At 41.1% G+C, this 24,085-nt stretch overlaps 1 protein-coding gene across 1 annotated transcript in view; it reads right to left on the bottom strand.

Moving 5' to 3' along the window:
• Positions 1-24,085, bottom strand: part of CBLC (Cbl proto-oncogene C) — a 40,898-nt gene that overhangs the window by 5,696 nt on the left and 11,117 nt on the right. Inside the window, exons 2-7 of the mRNA XM_056542867.1 lie at positions 17,157-17,303; positions 16,523-16,679; positions 14,300-14,421; positions 4,330-4,467; positions 2,365-2,452; positions 830-961 (exon numbers count right to left, since the gene is read on the bottom strand). Coding sequence (XP_056398842.1) covers positions 830-961; positions 2,365-2,452; positions 4,330-4,467; positions 14,300-14,421; positions 16,523-16,679; positions 17,157-17,303 — 784 coding nt within the window. The remainder of the gene's footprint in view (positions 1-829; positions 962-2,364; positions 2,453-4,329; positions 4,468-14,299; positions 14,422-16,522; positions 16,680-17,156; positions 17,304-24,085) is intronic.

Below are 24,085 nucleotides of genomic sequence, written 5' to 3'. Positions count from 1 at the left end.
AAAAGACCTGAGTACAGCTCTCAGTCATCATTGGCGCTCCATTGGAGCCTACGCCATCTACAGGTAGATCACACATGCTCCTTACTGAGAGCGCCAGGGTCCTGTCCTAGAGATCACGGGGGGAGGGGCCCCAGTGCTCAGACCCCTCGCGATCATCTACTTACCGTATATACTCGAGTATAAGCCGACCCGAATATAAGTAGAGGCCCCTAATTTCACCCCAAAAACCCAGGAAAAGTTATTGACTCGACTATAAGCCTAGGGTGGGAAATACATCATCCCCCCCTGTCATCATCCAGACCCCCGTCATCATCATTCCCCCCCCCCCCCTTTCATCATCACTGCCTGTCAATCCCTTCATCAGTGGTCTTCAACCTGCGGTCCTCCAGATGTTGCAAAACTACAACTCCCAGCATGCCCGGACAGCCATCGGCTGTCCGGGCATCCTGGGAGTTGTAGTTTTGCAACATCTGGAGGTCTGCAGGTTGAAGACCACTGAGAAGGGATTGACAGGCGGAGAGTTCACTCGAGTATAAGCCAAGGGGGGCATTTTCAGCACGAAAAATCGTGCAGAAAAACTCGGCTTATACTCGAGTATATACAGTAAACCCTATCCTGTGGATAGGGGATAAATACATTTTCGCCGGAGTACTCCTTTAGTGATACGTCCGGCATATATAGTATATTCTGCTAGGAACAACACACACAGACACATTGTTTTTACATTGGTTTACATTGGTTTTAATCGAAGTATCCTGAACAGGCAGAAAGTCTACCTGGACGAGCATTAGTGCAGCACACGACAATAAGTCCACCCCATGTTTATTACCTGCCATGCAGTTAGGCAAGAGTCGCACAGTAAGTGGCCACAAGGCTGTATCCGCGTATTCTTCTCATTGTCCGCGCAGATTTTGCACAATTCAAATGTGGAATCCATATCCGAGTACAATTCCCATTGTTCCTGGACAGAACAAGAAATATTTATATTTTATCTCATGTAGATTAAAGCATAACTGTAAAAAAATAAAATAAAATAAATAAAATAAACTATTGATATGTTCTATGGACCCCGACCAGTGACGGGAACGAGCGGGACAGAAGCGCGTGTTTAATAGACCCGGGCTGCCCATAGACTAACATTGTAAGTCCATCCAGGTTTGCATTGCGGTTTGTATAGACGGTGCGTTTCCAAGCGGAAATTTTCTGCCCAGACATTCAGCCTAATTTCCGCCGTGTAAACATAACCTATGGGTGTAAATAAACATCCGCCATTTGTCTACCAGGCGTTCATTGACATGTTGTATTTATTTATTTTTGTCTCAATTTTAAATGGGACCCAAAAGTTCCTGTTGATTAAGTGGATCGGATGTATTTATATATATTTATTTATTTATATTTCTATATTTATTTATATTTTTATATATACACTATGGGGGAGATTTATCAAAACCTGTGGAGAGGCAAAGTTGCCCAGTTGCCCATAGCAACCAATCAGATCGCTTCTTTTATTCTTAACAAGGCCTGTGAAAAATGAAAGAAGCCATCTGATTGGTTGCTATGGGCAACTGGGTAACTTTGCTTTTCCACAAATTTTTATAAATCTCCCCCTATATGTCCATAATACTGCTATATCCATTTGTCTATATATATATATATATATATATATATATATATATATATATATATTTATATTTCTATATTTATTTATATTTTCATTTATACTATACGTCCATAATACTGCTATATCCATTTGTCTATATATATATATATATATATATATATATATATATATTTATGTTTTTATAACAAAAGTTCTTGTTGATTAAGTATATATATTTTTTATATTTATTTATATATATTTTTATATATAATATATGTCCATAATACTGCTATATCCATTTGTCTGTATATATATATATATATATATATATATATATATATATATATATTTATTTATATTTCTATATTTATTTATTTATATTTTTATATATATACTATATGTCCATTATACTGCTATATTCATTTGTCTATATATAGTATTTATATTTTTATAACAAAAGTTCTTGTTGATTAAGTATATATATATATATTTTTTTTTATATTTATTTATATACATTTTTATATATACTATATGTACATAATACTGCATTATCAATTTGTCTACCAGACGTTCATCAACATGTTTTATTTATTTATTTAGTTATTTATCTATCTGTTTCTGAATTTTAGATAGGACCCAAAAGTTCTTGTTGATTAAGTGGCTCATATATATATATATATATATATATATATATATATTTATTTATATTTTTATATATACTATATGTACATAATACTGCTATATCCAGTGCACGTGTGACTTACCTGAGTCACCTGAATGACCGTGTTTGATGTTGGATTAGTGAGCTCAGATAAATCCGGGTTCGTGCTCAGGCCATTTGGATAGAGATACCTGTAGTCACAGCACATAATGGGTTAAATATTTACAAACAAGCATTAGGGCAGTGTTTTCCACACAGTGTGTCTCCAGCTGTTGCAAAACTACAACTCTCAGCATGCCCAGACAGCGTGGGGCTGTCTGGGCATGCTGGGGGTTGTAGTTTTGCAACAGCTGGAGATACACTGTTTGGAATACACAAGTATAAGGGTTACAGAAGTACTGGTGCCCGAGAGCCACACTACAGAAGAAGACAAATTTTGTACAGATGTTTTATTGGGGCCCAAAAGGTTCAAATCATGTACAATAGTCTCCCTTAGACTTTTATGGCATATTGAGTTGATTGGCAATAAACATAGCTTCCAAGGAATAAAACCATGTCTGTGTGCTACCAAAAACAGCGCCACACCCATCTACAGGTTGTGCATGGTATTACACCTCAACTCAATTCACTTCAACAGAGCTAAGCTGCAAGACTTAATAGAACGCATGTACAGGTGTGTTTTTTTTTCCCCCCCAACAGCCATGTTCTTGTAATTTTGTACTATTCCTTTAAAGGGGTACTCCGGTGGAAAACATTTTTTTTAAATCAACTGGTGCCAAAAAGATAAACAGATTTGTAAATGATTTCTATTTAAAAATCTCAATCCTTCCAGTACTTATCAGATGCTGTATGCTCGACAGGAAGTTCTTTTCTATTTGAATTTCCTTTCTGTCTTCTTTTCTAACTTCTTTTAAATAGAAGTAATTTACAAATCTGTTTGACTTTCTGGTCCCAATTGATAAAAATAAAAAAAAGTTGTTTTTCAGTGGAGTACCCCTTTAAACTTGATAGATGAGAATATTTGTCTCTAATCCAACCAGCTGATCAGCATTCCATCATCTTTGAAATCTTACAGTATACTAGTTCACTATATCTTGTCTTCCCTCAGGATCAAATAGCTTATCTATTTGTTCATTTTTTGAGAATAACCTCTGAACCCATATTTTAGGCTCGGGCTATGGCAACTTTGACTGCAACACTGGTCATGCAGCCATAGCCCTCATGTCTTGTGATGCAAAGCGATTAAATCAGTGCAGCAAAGTTGCCAAGTAGCTCTCGCCAAACTTATTTTAAACAGGCATAATATGAATTCCTTCTTGCTTCGGGTCATTAGACCTCCAGGCCTGAACTGATAGTGTGGTATCCCAGTACCGGACTGCGTCCTGTCAGGTAAACATTGCTTTAGGTACCTGTGATAGGTCCTGCTGCTCAGGTGGTGCTGTGATATTCCTTGTAATATTTGTTCTGTTAATTAATATTCTGTTGTGTTCTGGATATCTGTAAGGAGGTATGATGCAGAGTACCCATGTGACTCTGATTGCCCAATGGAACCCCCAAATTGCCCTGTGTATAGTGTAGGGGGAGAGGAGCTATTCAGTCAGTGCTCACTCTAAGTAAGTGTTGTTGCTGTGTGTGCAGAGCTCTATGTGAGCTGCAGTGTGGAAAGGAGGTGGAAGAAGTGTGAGGTGATTCAGAGGGAAGCCTGAAGAAAATCTCTTATCAAATCAACAGTGCCACACTTGGGTGGTATTGCAACTCAGTGCTGTACTCTATCTTCCGCACTCCCATAGGCAATGCATGGAGCAATGGTTCAGTCTGCTCCATTAACACAGGAACTTTTGGACTACCGTTCACAAAATTACAAGGGGTCCCAGCATTAGGTCCTTTGGGTAGGGGCTGAGCTGCGATACCAGACACAACCCATGGACTGATATGGTGCTGTTTCTGGGATGGGGCCATGTTTTTCTAATCCTGTACAACCCCTGTAACCAAGGTTTCTATTCACAGCCCCAGCCCGATTTTGTCCTACAGGACCACAGTTCATCCACAGTCCCTTTGCCTCACTCACAGGTTTTCTCTCTCTCCATCCTTCAGAGCTTCATATAAAGACTTGTTATGGGGGATGGTCTGTAGGATGTTGCCTGCGGAGGTCACATAGCCAATGGCCCACTGTCCGAGATGTGTGCAGCTCAACCGGAAGATATAGCTGTGGGGAGAGAAGAGACAATTCAGGACTTAAATGGCCTAAGCCGTGGATCATTGTGCTCAAGCTTACATATAGGACAATCCCAAACTATATGTACCCACTGAAAAGTCCCTAAAGACAGTCATTGGAAACAGTGATTCTTGCTTTGAAGGCCGCATTCATTTCTGGATTTGTTATTGGACAACTTTAGTTACAACCAGCAAGACGGACGGCACCAGTAGGCTATGTTCATATGGCGGGAATATTTGCGGAATGTCCACCCAGAAAACACACCCGGACATTTCGCAAATATTGGACGCTCGCAGAACATACTGGCGCTAGTACCACTCGGAAATAGGGTTGCCACCTGGCTGGTATTTTAACAGCACGGCCAGTATTTTTACATGAAAAATATCAGTAATGCAATGGCCGGTATTTATCCAACCAATCCTTCAACTTCCAAAATGTTGCACCATAACCTATACCAGTGTTTCCAAACCAGAGCGCCTCCTGCTGTTGGAAAACTACAACTCCCAGCATGCCGGGACAGCCAACGGCTGTCCGGGCATGCTGGGAGTTGTAGTTTTGAAACAGCTGGAGGCACCCCTGGTTGGAAAGCACTGACCTATACTATATACTACTATATAATCCAACATGCTGGGAGTTGTAGTTTTGAAACAGCTGGAGGCACCCCTGGTTGGAAAACACTGACCTAAACTATATACTACTATATAATCCAACATGATGGGAGTTGTAGTTTTGCAACAGCTGGAGGCACCCCTGGTAGGAAAACACTGACCTATACTATATACTACTATATAATTCACCATGCTGGGAGTTGTAGTTTTGCAACAGCTGGAGGCACCCCTGTTTGGGAAACACTGGCCTATACTATATACTACTATATAGTCCAACATGCTGGGAGTTGTAGTTTTGAAACATCTGGAGGCACCCCTGGTTGGAAAACACTGACCTAAACTATATACTACTATATAATCCAACATGATGGGAGTTGTAGTTTTGAAACAGCTGGAGGCACCCCTGGTTGGAAAACACTGACCTATACTGTATACTACTATATAGTCCAACATGCTGGGAGTTGTAGTTTTGAAACAGCTGGAGGCACCCCTGGTTGGAAAACACTGACCTAAACTATATACTGCTGTATAGTCCAACATGATGGGAGTTGTAGTTTTGAAACAGCTGGAGGCACCCCTGGTTGGAAAACACTGACCTAAACTATATACTACTATACAATCCAACATGATGGGAGTTGTAGTTTTGCAACAGCTGGAGGCACCCCTGGTAGGAAAACACTGACCTATACTATATACTACTATATAATCCAACATGCTGGGAGTTGTAGTTTTGCAACAGCTGGAGGCACCCCTGGTTGGGAAACACCGACCTATACTATATACTACTATATAGTCCAACATGCTGGGAGTTGTAGTTTTCATTTAGGGAAGCTGCTGAGCCACAGGCTATACCAGGGCATGCTGGGAGTTGTTGCAACTCCCGAATTTAATTTAAAAAAAAAAAAGCAAACAAATAGTCACATCAAAACAAAAATGGTACAGTTATAAACTACAGCTCGGGGTGCAAAAAATGACCCTCATACAGGCCACGTATAAGGAGAAATAAAAAAGTTATAGGGGTCAGAATAGGGCAAATTGTGATGTCATGCATATATAATTAACTATGCAAATTAGCTTGTCCGGTATTTTATTTTTTTTGCAAGAAAGGTGGCAACCCTACTCGGAAATGTGCCATCTCTATAGATGGCAATGCATTTCTTAGCAGATTCTGCCCAAAAAATTGACATGTCAATTCTTTCGCAAATCACCAACGGTGCACCTCCAATCACAACAATGCCATAAAACATAACCTTTATTAGAATGCAATAAAATACTCAGTAGACAAATGACAATCCCGAAGTGTGAAAAAAAAGTTAAATTACAAAGGAGGTACTCTCATGATCTTGTTAAATGTTATAATCCTTCCAGTTCACTGCCCCCATCATGATAAACCACCTCCTGCCTTTATTTTTATTATTTTCTAATTTTCTACCTTGATATTGCTCTGTATTTTCTGCTCAGTCAGATTCACAGACTGGGAAGGGGCGTTCCCCAGCAGGCGTGACATCATCTGAGGCCATACAGGGGAGAACTTCCTCCCTCACTCTGCTACACACAGCCCAGAGCAGTTCTGTGTGAGATGAGCTATGATTGGCTAAAGCTGCACAAACCCCTCTCAGCATTTCCTGATTTTGGACTTCTGCCAGGCCAGCAGGAGTCCAAAGTCTGTTCAAAAGATGGGGGAAAATGTGCTCTGGACAAGTATGGAGACACCTAGTGGCAGCTTATTTAAACACAAATAAAACATAGAAAACTTCATTTTCTTTTAAAACTTGGTACATTAGAAAGATGTTTTATTTACCATAAGGAGTGCAATTGCAAAAATGAGTTTCAATGGGAGTGCCCATTTAACTACAATAAAAGTGAGGGACAAAAAAAAAAACAACAAAGAGAAAGAAATAGAAGGTATAAATATACCAGGAGACACTCCGGATATCTGTGACAAAACACAATAAACACACCACACACAGTGATATTAAAAACAATATGTCGGTTCCTATAGTTAGTTCCGACGCATTTCACCCGTCAGGTGACTACGGGATCATCAGGGATCCGCACACAGACACCGGAGTCAGAATTTCTGCAGCAGACGTTTCCGCCGTGGAAATTCTGCTGTGTGTACGGTGCAGCAGAATCCTATTGAAGACGGTGGAACTCTGCTACAAAGGACCCGGAATTTGTCCACCAGATTCCGCTCGAAAATTCTGTCGGGTGAACAAGGCCTTATAGGGAAAAACTAGCTAGCACTTTTACAGGGACTGGGTGGCTGGTACTTATACAGAGAAATAGGCATAGCTACAAGGACAACTGGGGTTGGTACTCTTATAGGGACATTATGGCTGACCATTGTTATAGGGCACTGTGGCTGGTACACTGATACTGTTATAAGAACACTGAGGCTGCCGCTGTTTTAGTGGCACTCTTGCTGGCAGATGCTGTTAGTAGCCATGTGGCTGATGCTATTACAGGGTTACTGTGACTGGCACTGTTATGAGGGCAAGATAGCTGGCACTGGTATAGTAGCATTGTAGTTGGCACCATTAGTTGGCATCTGTGGCTGAAATTGTTATAACAGCACTTTAATCAATAATGTTGGGTTATGTTCATATGGTGGAATATTTTCAGAATGTCCTCAGAGGTCGGAATCTGAATTTCCGCGGCAGATGTTTCGCCATGTGCAGCAGAATCCCAGTGAAATCAGTGAATTTTCAAGCTGACTTTTCCCACCTGATTCTGCTTGGAAATTCCGTCATGCGAACATGGCCTTATGGGGACAATGTGACTGGCGCTATCATGACGGATCTTCGCTGGCAGTGTTATTAAGGTGCATCTGCAAAATATCTGCAGTGTCACGTTCCCATCTTTGCTAATAATAGTCGTCTGACTAAACGCAACCTTAAAAATAAGGTTAAACAGAAAATAAAAGATATAGCAGTATAAAGTCCAAGCGTCTGGGAATTACATCCTGAACTTTGCTACTTGGTGATTGATTTATTGCGCAGAGATGGGGGTCAGCCAGGACGCGACAATAGGTTTATTATAATGATAACACGACAGCAAAAGGAAAAGGTAGCAGCTGCTTTATTACCTATAAATGGCCACCCTTTACTTCCTGAAATGAAGCGGCTGTACAGGACTACAGAAACATGGCGGACGTCTTCTCAATGCGCCACACCGAAGTTGTGTGTGGAAGAGCAGCAAAAATCCATTGACTTAAATGGGGTTAAAGGACATCTGCAGCGTGATTAACACTCATCCCCTATCCACAGGATAGGGGATAAGTGTTTGATCGCGGGGGGTCCAACCACTGGGACCCCCTGTGATCTCCTGTACGGGGCCGCGGCTGTCCCGTGCAGGGGTGCGTGCAGGCCGCAGCATGAGGTTGTGGCCGGTACGCCTCCTCCATACATCTCTATGGGAGAGGCGGGGAGGCAGCGTTCGTGCCTCCCCCATAGAACTGTATTGGGACGGGGAGGAGATGGGGCATCACCGTCGACATCTAGGTCGACGCTACGCGCCTTAGCGCTCACCATGAGCGCTAATGGCGGCACCCCATTAGGGAGATCGCGGGGGATAAGTGTCATACCGTTGCAGTTGTCCTTTAAAGGGGTACTCCACTGGAAAACATTTTTCTATTTATTTAAATCAACTGGTGCCAGAAAGTTAAACAGATTTGTAAATGACTTCTATTAAAAAAAATCTTAATCCTTTCAGTACTCATCAGTTGCTGTATGCTCCACAGGAAGTTCTTTTCTTTTTGAATTTCTTTTCTGTCTGACCACAGTGCTCTCTGCTGACACCTCTGTCCGTGTCAGGAACTGTCCAGAACAGGAAAGGTTTGCTATGGGGATTTGCTTCCTACTCTGGACAGTTCCTAAAATGGACAGAGGTGTCAGCAGAGAGCACTGTGGCCAGACACAAAGGAAATTAAAAAAGAAAAGTACTTTCCGTGGATCATACGGCAGCTGATAAGTACTGGAAGGATTACGATTTTTACATAGAAGTCATTTAAAAATCGGTTTAACTTTCTGGTACCAGTTAATTATAAAAAATAAAAAAAATAAAAAATAAAAACGTTTTCACCGGACCTGACATGGACAGAGGTGTCAGCAGCAGAGAGCACTGTGGACAGACTGTAAAGAAATTCAAAAAGAGAAGAACTTCCTCTGGAGCATACAGCAGCTGATAAGTACCGGAAGGGTTAAGATTTTTTTTTTTTTTAATAGAAGTAATTAAAAATCAATTTAACTTTCTAGTACCAGTTAACTATTTAAAAAAAAAAAAAAAACTGTTTTAACCCTAGTACCCCTTTAACCTTACATAGTAACGGCCTTCGGTGTATGATCAGTAGGGGTCCGACTTTTGGGATTTTTACATAGAAGTAATTTACAAATGTGTTCTGGCACCAGTTGATTTGAATAAATAAATAAATGTTTTCCAGTGGAGTACCCCTTTAAATAACAATATCACACATAACCTGTGGACATGTGTTCTGTTTCTGGAAGAAGGCGGCCATGTTTTTCAGGACAATCATTTTTTCTTTTTTTTTTTGGTTTCAGTATTACATCACAGCCGGTCCAGCCAAAGCCACGAAAGCCTCACCCAGGGCGGCACATGTCATGCGGTGGACGGCTTCCCTTTATGTCGTCATTTTACCACAACCCTTAGTTTTGTATGAGTATCACTACCCTAATATAGAGTGGGGAGGTACAATGCTTCCTTTATACCCGTGAAACGTGACCTTAAGTGCGGTCACTGGCAAGTAATTAAATCTGTGGTTCGGGATGTTTATAATTTAGTGAGAAAATAGGCCATTGGTTATGACCATGTACAACAGCTACGGCTTTAGAAAATTATTAATATATATTTCTTCATCAGGCTGCGTCTATGGAGGTGAGCTGTAATACTGAATGCAACCATGCGTGAATGATCATTCTGCATGCATCCCTTTAATATATAACCCAGTGTTTTCCAATTAGGGTGCCTCCAGCTGTTGCAAAACTACAACTCCCAGCACGCCCGGACAGCTGTGGAACATACAACAGCTGATAAGTACTGGAAGGATTAAGATTTTTAAATAGAAGTCTGTTTAACTTTCTTGCACCAGTTGATTTAAAAAAAAAAAAAGTTTACCAGGGGAACTGGAAGGGAGGTCAGGAGAATTTTTTTTTTGACTTATAGCCATGTCATTATACAGTATATAGAATTTTTTTGAAACCGAGAGACCAACAATGGAAATAACTTTAAAAAAAAGTGTCCATGAAGTACTTCTTATAGAGACCGGAAATGAGAAAATTATTAAAGTCCTCATCACAATGCGGATTCTAAGGATAGGCCAGCCTTCAACACCCGACGTTTCGCTCACAGGCTTCTTCCGGGGCGTCACGCCCCGGAAGAAGCCTGTGTGCGAAACGTCGGGTGGTGGAGGCTGGCCTATCCTTAGAGTCCACTAGGTAATGACTATTGTATTTTTATATCTTGCTGCTATTTGGGTGATATTTTCGTTCCCTTGTTTTGTATATCATTTGTTATTCCTTTCACTATGCACTTTATACCTATTGATGATAATGACGGGAAGGTAACGTATTCCTGAATCTTAGTGTTGCTCATGAATATTCGCAATTCGAATATTATTCGCGAATATCGCATATTCGCGAATTCGCGAATTTCGCGAACATAGCGCTATATATTCGTAATTACGAATATTCTTTTTTTTTTTGTTTTTTTTTTTCACAGTACACATGACAGTGATCACCCCTCTCTGCTTCCAGCTTGTGTGGTGTAAAGAAGGCTCTAATACTACTGTGTGAGACTGGCGTGCGAAAATTAGCATATGCGAAAATTAGCATATGCGAATTTTCACATATGCGAATTTTCGCGTATGCTAATTTTGTATGTTAACTTTCGCATACGCGAAGTTTCGCATATGCGAAAACAAAACGAGAATATTACGAATATGCAAATATTCGCGAATATATGACGAATATTCGTCCATATATTCGCGAATATTCGCGAATTCGAATATGGCCTATGCCGCTCAACACTATTCCTGATATAGGCACCTTACATTGTGGTTACTTATTACTGCCAGTCTCCATGTTATCAGTTTCCATCAGTTGTACTCTTTTACGCTTTCTCTTTGCTTTTTTTTTTTTTGTTATGTCTAATCTGAATTTGCGTGGATCTGTCACGTATTGGGGGAACTTTTTAGTTGGTTATTTATAGGGTGATTTACATGTAGCACATGATATTACTTCCTATGGAAATATTTCCAAACTATTTTGCATGACTTGGATGGTATTCAGAGCTCGGAAGTTTACCTGAGACTTGAGTTGCGAAACTGTTGTGCAACAATCTCATGACCTACTATGAAGGCTGCTCACGTGTTTAAGCTTTCAATGGGGACTGTCAGATCCAAAAACATTTTATATTTTGTTACTGATGAAAATGAAAGACCTTTTGTAATATGATAAAAAAAAATAAAAAAGGAATATATAAAGGGGTACTCCAGCGGAAAACTTTTTAAAATTTTTTTTAAATCAACTGGTGCAAGAAAGTTAAACAGATTTGTAAATTACTTTTACTATTAAAAAATCTTAATCCTTCCAGTACTTATTAGCTGCTGAAGAACTTATTTTTTTTTTTTTTTTTTTTTTGGAAGACAGAGATCACTGCTAACATCACGAGCACAGTGCTCTCTGCTGACATCTCTGTCCATTTTAGGAACTGTCCAGAACAGCAGGGGATTTTTTTCCTACTCTGGACAGTTCCAAAAATGGACAGAGGTGTCAGCAGAGAGCACTGTGGTCAGGCAGAAGGAAAATTCAAAATGAAAAGAACTTCCTGTGGACCATACATCAACTGATAAGTACTGGAAGGATTAAGATTTTTAAATAGAAGTCATTTACAAATTTGTTTAACTTTCCAGCACCAGTTGATTTAAAAAAAGATAAAATAAATAATAATAATTGATAATTGCTGATCAGGCTGGTCAGTGAAATACAATATAATGATGGGTATTGTGGGGATGTCAGCAGAGAGCACTGTGCTTGTGATGTCAGCAGAGAGCTCTGCGTTCTGCGTTCCAAAAAGAAAATAATTTCCTCTGTAGTATTCAGCAGCTAATAAGTACTGCAAGGATTAAGATTTAATAGAATTGATTTACAGATCTGTTTAACTTTCTGGCACCGGAGAACCCCTTTTAAATCTGTCATCAGTGTCACCTGCACTGACCTGTCGGTACAGATAGGTAGGGCAGGTGACACTGATGATAATCATACTTACCTGGTCCAGTTCCGTGCTCCGGTTTTCCCGCTATCTTCCTCCGTTGTTTTCGTTCTGTGGCCGACTTGGAGCATGGGCGGAGCTTCCTGACGTCGCTGCTGCAACTTCTCTGCGTGGGACCCATGCTCCAAGTCAGCCCCAGAACGAAAAATATGGAGGAAGATAGCGGGAAAACCGCAGCACGGAACTGGACCAGGTAAGTATGATTATCATCAGTGTCACCTGCCCTACCTATCTGTACCGACAGGTCAGTACAGGTGACACTGATGACAGATTTTAAAGTAGTACTCCGGTGGAAAAAAACACGGAAAAAAAACCCTAGTCTCAGCATGCTGCAATGAGCCCAAAAAAACACAGAAAAACACCAAAGCTGAGTGAAAAAACACCCGGTGGGTTTGGCATTTTATAAATCCCTATTAACTTTAAAGGAGTACTCCACTGCTCTGCGTTTGGAACAAATTGTTCCGAACCCTGGAGACGGCGCCAGGAGCTCATTATATCATAGCCCCGCCCCCTCATGACGCCACGCCTCACCCCCTCAATGCAAGTCTATGGGAGGGGGCGTATCACGCCCCCTCCCATAGACTTGCATTGAGGGGGCGGGGAGTGACATCATGAGGGGGCGGGGCTATGACGTCACTAGCTCCCGATGCCGACTCCAGCGTTCGGAACAGTTTGTTCCAAACGCTGAGCAGTGGAGTACCCCTTTTTTTTTAACCATTAAAACATAGTTCTGCATTTGTGGCATTTTTTGGCGTTTCCTTTTTTTTTTTTTTTTTTTACCCCATTTCTTAAATAGTAATGAGTCACTTGGAAAAAAATGCCAAAGAAAAAAATGCCAAAACTAAAACCCACAATTTTTGAAAAAACACCATGACAACTGCATCTTCGGAATATAAAATAACAGGGCAGGTTTTTGTGCCATTTCTGGTCACCAGGTGAAAAAAAACTTTTAAAAAAAAACTGTGGAAACAGCTTCAAAGACAGAAAAAAATAGCGCAAAATTCTACAGAAAACAGGCACATTGGTAGAGATCTATCACGGGAAAAGTATGAATATTTAGCGGAAAATCATCTAAATGAAAGTCTAAACAGTTTGCGCAGAATTTATCATATGTATTAGCTCATGTTATTTTTGCGCTCTGTTCTGAGAATTATTTTAACCTCTTAGGGGCATGGGTTTTTCGAATGATTTATTTTATGCAATTTGTTTTTATAAATGGCACAAAATGATTTGTATCTGTACACTCCTCTGACCAGGCACAGTTTTTACACTCTAAAACCCAAAGGTAAAGTGTGAATTTTTGTGCGCAAAATGTATGTGCAAAAAATGCAAATGGTGTATCTCCTCAAAAATATCTATTAAAGGGGTACCCCCCTGGAAATTTTTTTATTTTTTTTTAAATCAAATGGTGCCAGAAAGTTAAACAGGTTTGTAAATTACTTCTATCTAAAAATCTTAATCCTTCTAGTACTTATCAGCTTCTATTTGCTCCACAGGAAGTTCTTTTCTTTTTTGAATTTCCTTTTCAGTCTGACCACAGTGCTCTCTGCTGACACCTCTGTCCATTTTAGGAACTGTCTGGAGCAGGAGAGGTTTGCTATGGGGATTTGCTCATACTCGGGACAGTTCCTAAAATGAACAGAGATGTCAGCAGAGAACACTGTGGTCAGACAGAAAGGAAATTCAAAAAGAAAAGAACTTCCTGTGGAGCAAATAGAAGCTGATAAGTACTAGAAGGATTAAGATTTTTAAATAGAAGTAATTTACAAACCTGTTCTACTTTCTGGCACCAGTTGATTTAAAAAAAAAAATGTTTTCCAGGGGAGTACCCCTTTAAATTCTAAATAAAATCTAAAGCGTCTCAGTCTTTGATGTTTCGCAATTTTTGCAGCAACAATGAAAACTCTCAGGAGCCAAGAGCGCCTCACCTGCCCGGCCTGTGAATGTGACCCCGTAGAAGGTCCTTGACTTCATCGTAAGTTAGGAATGCCATGTACCCAGGGTGAGTGACTGCCAGCAGCATCCAGTTCTGGAGTAAGGATTCCCATGGCTAGGGGACAATGGAAAAAAAAGGAAGCTAAGTTTAGAGGCATGGTCGGGGAGCATATTTGGGCCACGAAAATAACAAAGCCAAAAAGTAGACCAAAGCCAAAAAAAAGACATATAGATAAAACAATCAGCGGATTTCAGTTATTATTAGGATTTGTTCACATGACAATTCTGCAGTACGTTCTACTTATACGTTGGCAACTTGTCAAAATAGGATGCTGCTGTATACATGTGTGTATTGGCACATGCTCCAATGATTTTAATGGAGAACTCTGGTAAAAATGTACTTATCCTCTATCTACAGGATAGGGGATAAGCAGCTGTTCGCAAGGGGGTCCAAACACTGGGACCCCTGTGATCTTCCGGACAGGACCCGGCGCTCAGTGCGGAGCATATGCTCCATTCATTTATATGGGAGCGCCGAAAAGACCCCAGTAAAGGCACTCGGACATCATCGGCGATCCTGTAAAAATGAATGGAGCGCGTGCCATCTAGCGGTAGACAACACGCACTGCTCACAGAGAGAGCCGGGGTCCTGTCCTGGGCTCCCTGTGATCAGCTACTTACATCCTATCCTGTGGATATGGGATACATTAATCTTCACCGGAGATCTCGTAAAATGCCACTAACAGTGGGCACTATCAGAATTTGTTGTACATCTTGGCAAAACATTAATGTAACGATATTACCTGGCCAGCCTTCACATTCTGTGCTCTGATCAGTGCGGAGTTACGGGCCCGGGCCAAGCAGCAGCTGAGGAGGGGTACTTGATTTCTCCTTGGCCTTCTTGCTCTGGCTTTTGATTTCAGTTTTGTCCTGATTCAGTTCTGTTTGGTTTTAAAGAGGTTATCCAGGAATAGAATACCACAGCTAATTTCTTTGAAAAAACAGCTCCACGTCTGTCTCCAGGTTGGGTGTGGTATTACAACTTGGCTCCATTCACTTCAATGGAACTGAACTGCAGAACCACACCCAACCTAGAGACAGACGGGAAGCTGCTTTTGATATAAAGCAGCTCTGTTTTTTCTATTTCTGGATAACCCCTTTAAGTCCTGTCTGTGCCAATTCAGACTTGTTACTTTGGCTTTGTAGTTTTAACCCATTTGTTTAGCATTTGGCTCAATCCTGTTTGTCCTATTATTTCGTGCTCTGCCATAGTTTGGGTCCTGATCCATTGCTTCTTTTGCTTTGCTCCTTTTCCAAGTGTTTTATTATGTTCAGTCCTGTGTAATCCAGTATTTGTATATCCTGATCTGTATAGAATCTTGAATTGTATTTAGACCTATTAGTGGTTTGTGTTCCACCTCGGTATTGGTCTTGATCCATTGCTTCTCTTGCTTTCTCCCTATGCCTGGTGTATGCCTGTATTCAGTCTTGTGTGATCCTGCACCAGTGTATTCTGATCTGTATAGTATCCTGGATATAGGTAGAGGGTCGGCCCGTAAATTGTTGGTGGTGCAAGTGGACGGACCAGAGCATGGTAGACAAGTCAAGATCCCAGCACTCGCCATGAATTGAGTGCAAATGTCATTTATTGCATATGCTAAGTGTAAACAGGACTCGTTTCACTGCTGTCTAGCTGACCGCACGCAGGCGTCAGCTATATGCATGAGAGGACGCCCATTGATGATGTAACACCGTGCCTGGCACGCCGAGCATGACCCATGTAGTCATAGTAACATAAGACAAAAAGTCGCAAAAAAGTTGCACGAAGTGTCACATTAATATATAGAAAAGTCGCACAAGGTGTCATATTAGTACAAACAGACAGTAGTAGAGAACAGTAAGCTGATCGCGCTCCCTGGGCAGGGGAGACGGCGCAGCGAGTGTGAAAAAGTCGCAGGCCGCGCGCAACCACTATTCAAAGGTCCCAGAGTCCCAGATATATTATACTAGTTATTTACATTTAGGCCACTAAAGTCAATGAGGCTTATGGCAGTACGTGTGTGTGTATATATATATATATATATATATATATATATATATATATACATATACACACACATACATTGGCATCCCATTTTGACAGATTGAACATATTTACACTTTCTAACTGGCTACAAAGAAAATCAGAAATGAGTAGGGTGTTGGTTGTACTTTACCTGAAATAGACGGGAGAAGATGTCGAACTCAAACACTGAAATGTAATCGTTGCACGTAAGGTCCATCGTACTACGAAGAGCTGACTCCAGTGGACCGTCTCCAATGGGGTGCACGGAATTAAGCCCCGCCCTAAACTCCTCCCATCTCACGAGACACCTGTAAAAGATATATATATATATATTGTATGTGTGAGAAATAATTTTTCAACACAACATAGTATGCTATATAGTGAATGTCACTTTGTATGTTACAGTATTCATCTATGCCAGTGCTTCCCAACCAGAGCGTCTTCAGCTGTTGCAAAAATATAACTCCCAGAACGCCCGGACAGCCAAAGGCCATTAGTGCACACATTGGTAACATAGCAGCCGTAATTTAAATGGCCGTCAATGTATTTCGCATGTTCTTTATTTTAGGACTTTTTTTTTTATCCAGAAAGCAAAAGAAAAGAAATATATAAAAGGAATCGGCAGTAAAACATTAAAAAAATCATCCGAATTTTTAACCAATTTGTGTAGGTCATTTTCACTTTTGAACGACTAAAAAAATAGACGACCAATTAAATTGTATGTAAACATAGCCCTCAAGGTTTGCAAAGGTTTTTTTTAAATGGTTTTGTATAACATGGTTTACCTTGTTCCAAATGTTTGTCCCCAGAATTTAGATGCCTCAAGCTTTGTGATCCGGTAGGAATTTCCTTGAAAGCGTCCTCCAGGGAACAAGGCTCGGAGCTCACAGAGAATGTGACTGAAGATTAGTGACAACTTAGTGAGGTTCCTCCTAAAAAAGAAAAAATTAAGAATTTTCAGCATAAATCAAGAAGGTCCTGTCTAGAGATGAGCGAACTTACAGTAAATTCGATTTGTCACGAACTTCTCGGCTCAGCAGTTGATGACTTTTCCTGCATAAATTAGTTCAGCTTTCCGGTGCTCCCGTGGGCTGGAAAAGGTGGATACAGTCCTAGGAGACTCTTTCCTAGGACTGTATCTACCTTTTCCAGCCCACCGGAGCACCTGAAAGCTGAACTAATTTACGCAGGAAAAGTCAGCAACCGCCAAGCCGAGAAGTTCGTGACGAATCGAATTTACTGTAAATTCGCTCATCTCTAGTCCTGTCCTTGTTTGCACATTAGGGTGCCCAGTATACAGCCTTATGACCCGGAGTTCTCGGTGTTACATATTACCACATATCTACCAAGCTACCGGTATAATACACAATGCAGCTGCATTGTCGCTCTCTCTAATACTGGTCACTGGAAGTTAAACATGGCACCTGAGGACAAAGAACTCTCTGAGAATCTGAAAACAAAATTTTTGCTCTACATAAAGATGGCCTAGGCTATAAGGAGATTGCCAAGACTGCGTCTTTATCTAAAGGGGTTATCCAGGAAAAAAAACTTTCTTTTCATACATCAACTGGCTCCAGAAAGTTACACAGATTTGTAAATTACTTCTATTAAAAAATCTTAATCCTTTCAGTACTTATGAGCTTCTGAAGTTAAGGTTGTTCTTTTCTGTCTAAGTGCTCTCTGATGACACGTGTCTCGGGAAACGCCCAGTTTAGAAGCAAATCCCCATTGCAAACTTCTTCTAAACTGGGCGTTTCCCGAGACAGGTGTCATCAGAGAGGACTTAGACAGAAAAGAACAACCTTAACTTCAGAAGCTCATAAGTACTGAAAGGATTAAGATTTTTTAATAGAAGTAAATTACAAATCTGTTTAACTTTCTGGAGCCAGTTGATATATATATATATATATATATATATATATATATATATATATATATAATTATTTCTGGAATACCCCTTTAACAATCAGGCAGTCAGGTGCACAGTTGACGCGTTTCGGCCACAGTTTGCCGCCTTAGTCATATAGAATAATACAGACATTAACAAAAATAGGTGTAGTCCAATACCAAAAGAAGATAATGATGGAATAAAAAATCCTCAAGGCTAGTGACACCTATCAAATAGAAATTGCTAGAAAGCTCCAATAAGCATATGGTAAAGCACGAAAGAAAAAATTGGAGCCATTTGAAGAAAAATTATATACAAAATATACGTTATTAAAGAAAATACACAAATACATAAAAGCTGAGGACTCTCACCCAAAGATGGGGGACAAAAAAAGCAAGGGTGACCCCTCAGTTCACTTAGGGAGCTAATGTAGCAAAATATGCATAAACATAATAAAAAGTACAAATGCACAGAAGGTCAAATAGTGTCCAAAAGGACTACAAGGACAAAAAATCAAACAGAAATCAAAGTATACTTATGAAGTGCTCCACAGGGACCTGAGGGGACACCACCCCAACACTGCGTTTCGGGACCGAAGCCTTTCTCAAGATGGCCTAGGCTATAAGGAGATTGCCAAGACTGGTGTCTTTATTTAACAATCAGGCAGTCAGGTGCACAGTTGACGCGTTTCGGCCACATTTTACAGCCTTAGTCATGACTAAGCCGGCAAACTGTGGCCGAAAGGCGTCACCCGTGCACTGTCCATGTTTGCTTGATTGTTAAATAAAGCCCCTATTGCGTCAAGATTGCGCTGGACATCTCCTTTCTTTGGTGTAGATTCCGTGGGACGAAGGTCCGGTCCTGTCCGAGTCACATTGGAGGCTAAGTGGGTGAGCTGCTACTCTTATGAGGAATAGGCAAGACTATCCAGAGATTTCACAGGACAGGTTCCACTCAGAACAGGCCTCGCCATGGTCAACCAAAGAAGTTGAGTGCACGTGCTCAACGTCATATTCAGAGGTTGTCTTTGGAAAATAGACTTATGAGTGCTGCCAGACTTGCTGCAGAGGTTGAAGGGGTGGGGGTTAGTCTGTCAGTGCTCAAACCATATGCCACATACTGCATAAAATTGGTCATACCAGAAGGAAGCCACTTCTAAAGACGATAGCCTGCAAACAGTTTTATACGGAGCAGTACTATAACACTCACAGAAGTCTACTGCAGCAGAGAATTCTGCCTGTGAATGGGCACTAAGGGGGGGTCCATTTTCATACACAGTGCCATGCAAAGTTTTTATCCAACAGCCGAGACCAGTGTTTCCCAACCAGGGTGCCTCCAGCTGTTGCAAAGCTACAACTCCCAGCATGCCCGGGCAGCCTTCGGCTGCCCGGGCATACTGGGGGTTGTAGCTGTGCAACAGCTGGAAGCATCCTGGTTGGAAGACACCAGCCTAAACTGAACCGACACATTGTACCAAACTTCAGCTGTATGAAGCTAGGGCACAATTCCAGTGCATGAATTATATAAATAAATAAATAAATAAATGTTTCTTCTTTCACTCGTTTTTCACTGCGTTCAGAGATATTGAAGTGGGGAAGGACGGAAACATAAATATATCAGAAAGTAGCTAAAGGTGTCATAATACAAAATTGCTGCTGACCCATGCGCGTGGTCACATTTGGAGGATTTGCTGCATATTTTCCGCACCATTTATAGTAGCAGCAAGTAGGGATCGACCAATATTGATTTTTTAGGGCCGATACGGATAAGCTGTGGACTTTCCGGCCGATAGCCCATAACTTATAACGATATTCCGGTATAAGTTATCGGCTATTTCACCACTCTTCCCCCTCCCCAGCCCTACAGAAGCGGGCGCTTTAAATCAATGAACTGCAGCTGCTTTTTCGGGGCCAGAGACCGCCGCCGCCACCACCCGCTTCTCTCCCCTGCCGGTCCTGAGTTTAACCACTGCCGCTGCCCCATTGCCTCCCCCATCCCCGGTTTTATAATTACCCGTTCCCGGGGTCCGCGCTAACACCGCCGCAAACCTCTCCTGCTCTAGACAATACGTGACATGGACAGAAAGTGGCAGCAGAGAGCACTGTGGTCAGACTGGAAAGAACTACACAACTTCCTGTGGAGCATACAGCAGCTGATGAAGTACTGGAAGGATTAAGAATTTAAATAAAATAATTCACAAATCTGTCTGATTTTCTAGCACCAGATGATCTAAATGTTTTTCCCCTCCAGAGTACCCCTTTAAAGAGCCAATATACATTCGAAGTACTAATAGGTAGACACATATATCCTTCTATACTATGCAGAATAACCCATTCATATACCTCAGTGTCTAAATATAAATGTATCCTGCCTGTTTTATGTCATGTCTAGTGTTGCTCGCGAATATTCGCAATTCGAATATTATTCGCGAATATCGCATATTCGCGAATTTGCGAATTTCGCAAATATAGCGCTATATATTCGTAATTGCGAATATTCGTGTTTTTTTTTCTTCCCAGTACACATCACAGTGATCATCCCTCTCTGCTTCCAGCTTGTGTGGTGTAAAGAAGGCTGTAATACTACTGTGTGAGACTGGCGGGCGAAAATTCGCATATGCGAAAATTCGGGTATGCTAATATTCGCATATGCGCATTTTCGCTCGTGTTAATTTCTGTATATGCAAATTTTCGTATATGTTAATTTTCGCGCACGCGAATATTCGCATATGCGAAAATAAAACGAGAATGTTACGAATATGCGAATATTCGCGAATATGACGAATATTCGCCCATATATTCGCGAATATTCGCGAATTCGAATATGGCCTATGCCGCTCAACACTAGTCATGTCATGTATCCTACATTAGTCAGAGTTCAGGGGAGGTCACACACAGTATGTCAATGTACGTTCCGTCATCCCAGGGACATGGCCGCTTCTCATTGTACATGCTTTGAAGCCCTTGGATTAAGGCTTTTCTATTATAATATATAATGTCTACAGTCATATAGGGAAGGATCGACGTCATCGCACTGAAGAGGAATTTTTGGAATGTAGTACGGACAACTATAGCAGCCTCTGGAAAAGCTGGAAAGTCAAGATGATTCACCTATCAAGGACTAATGTATGCGGATGTGGAAATTGATTCAGAAGCCTTAAAGGGGTTCAGAAAAACATCTCTGTTTTGTTAATTAAAAACAGTGCCACCCTTGTTTTCAGGCTGTGTCTGGTATTGCAGCTTAGTCCAAAGGATAGGGGATAAGATGTCTTGTGCCATGAAAGTGAAGAAGCAGTGACTTCTTACAAGTTCTGAGAAAAGCTTCCCGGTTTGGGGCATAGCAGTGACATAAAACCCCCTATGTGGCTTTTTCGCATTTAGTATGAGGGTGCGTTCCCACACGGCGTATACGCAGCGTATTTCACGCTGCGCAAAATCTACGGCAGAAGCGGGAAATACGCTGCGTATCCCTTGCTCACTATACACACAGGGCTTTCCGGCGGCAGCCCTATGCGTGTAGTGAGTTTTAGAGGTGGGGCCGTGTGCCGGCGTGACTGTGACGCGCGGCTCCGCCTCCAAAACTCAAAATTTGCCTTAAATTTTGCACAGAGTGAAATATGCTGCGTATACGCCGTGTGGGAGCGAACCTTAAAATAAAATAATCTGTCACACTTAACTTCTAATTAATACAGATTTTGCACAAAACAGATACAGAACGCTCTCTGCTGCATTACTACAATGAGGATAAGTTTCCACACAGATTTTATTTTATTTTTTTCTGGTGTTTTATTTTTTTTTGAAAAACTGCCACTGCTGTTTTTGAGCGAAAGCCAGAAGTGTATTCAGAAGGAATGGGAGATATAAAGGAAGGACTTAGGCTAAGTTTCCACTTGTTTTTTTTCTGGCAGTTTTTGGAAAACTGCCACTGCAGTTTTTGAGCCAAAGTCAGAAGTGGATCCATAAGGGAGGAGAAGTATAAGTCCTTCCTTTATCAGTCTTTAGGAAACAAATCTATCGGCAGTCCTATGTAAAACGACTAGTTTTCCTGGTAGGTTTGCCATTCAAGGGAATCAGGGAAAGTTTTGACTCACTGCACTAAGCATAATGGCGGCCATAAACTTAATTTTTTATTGGTGCCTTTCCTTGATCCTAGTTGTAAATTCTTTTACTGGACATTGATATCTTGACGGGTTAGCGCTCGTAAAGTTAGACTGCCATGTGCGATCCAATGCCGTTTTGCAATCATTGCTGTACTTCTTGGAAAGACTATCTCCATGATAAAGAGCCATATTGTGACACCATACGGTGGGACATAGAGTGCCCTGGGCTTATGGTCCTTTAAAGGATTTTCCCAGAAACAACAGGTGTCCCCAACAAGATAGTTGATAAGTGTCTGATCGCTGGGGGCTGCACTCCCACAGAGACAAGATGTCTCGGATCCCCCCCCCATTCAAAGTCTATGGGACTGATGGACATAGCCCAGTTTAGTGCTCAACTAGTTCTGTTAGTCCCATAGACTTTGAATGGAGTGCAGTATATACTGTACGCCCAACCGCTGCACCATATAGGGGGACAAAGGACTCAGTGGGGTCCCATTGGCGAGACCAAAAGAGATCAGACACTCCTCAACTATCCTCGATACCTTATATTTCTGGAAAATAACCTTTATTGCAATTTAATAGGTTAATTTGCAGTTTCTAAAGAAGAGCTAACTGAACCCCTGGAACCCAAGGGCCGTCAGAACTTTGGACAATTCGGTTTGGCAGAACCTGCTAAAATAACATCAGCCAAATGGCAGAAAGGAGAAGGGATCACATGACCTCAGGGTAGCCCGTAATGCCCTTAAAATTGCTTTTTTTTTTTAGCCAATCAGGAGGCAGTATAGAGGTGATGTCAAAGCCACTATAAAAGCCTATGCACATAGCTTCAGCATCAATTTTTAGAGATAGCATGTGTTAGGTGAAGATCTCTGTGAGGGACAGTAAGCAGTAAACAACACAGATAGGAGAAGGTGCCACATAAATAAAAAAAAGGCTATGTTTCCAAACAGGTTTTTTTCTGGTGTTTTTTTGGAAAACTGCCACTGCAGTTTTTGAGCCAAAGTCAGAAGTGGATCCAGTTGGAAGGAGAAGTATAAGGCTAAGTTTCCACTTGTTTTATATATTTTTTTTTTCTGGCAGTTTTTCAAAAACTGCCACTGCAGTTTTTGAGCCAAAGTCAGAAGTGTATTCAAAAGGGATAGGACATATATGAAAATCCCTAATCCTCCTCAGAGGCAATAGGCTCATGTAGATCAGTGTTTCCCAACCAGTATGCCTCCAGCTGTTGCAAAACTACAACTCCTAGCATGCCAGGACAGCCTTCGGAAACGTTGGTATAATAATTTCCCTGGCTACACTCCAGCAACAGCAGCTTAATTTTAAGATCAGGTGCAGTGATCAAACACCACACCAAATCTCTTTTTATTGGAAGAGGATACATGGGAATATAGGCAGCATTAGTGACGGCTTTGAATACGATATGAAGCCAATCTAATGCCTGCTGCATCAGCTAAAACAGGTGAGCACAAGGCATACACAAGAGCCTCTACATTATTCTCCAATAATAGTCTATGCTGCACTATAAAAGCTTAAAAAAAAATAAAAAAATAACCGGAGTGCTTCTTTAAAGTGAAATTCAATGCAAAACTTGAAAAGCATTTACTTCCTTATTTTTTCAGCTTTTTCACTTTCATGTTAACATGACTGACCCTTGTACTAAGTCGACCTATCGAAAAGTATAAGCAACTTCCAGGCGCCGCTTATTCAAAATGGAAGTACATTTGCTG

This window comes from Hyla sarda, chromosome 10 (assembly GCF_029499605.1).
Source record: "Hyla sarda isolate aHylSar1 chromosome 10, aHylSar1.hap1, whole genome shotgun sequence".
NCBI lineage: Eukaryota > Metazoa > Chordata > Amphibia > Anura > Hylidae > Hyla > Hyla sarda.
The sequence above is the reverse complement of the archived record's forward strand: the minus strand, read 5'-3'. Positions and strand labels throughout refer to the sequence as shown.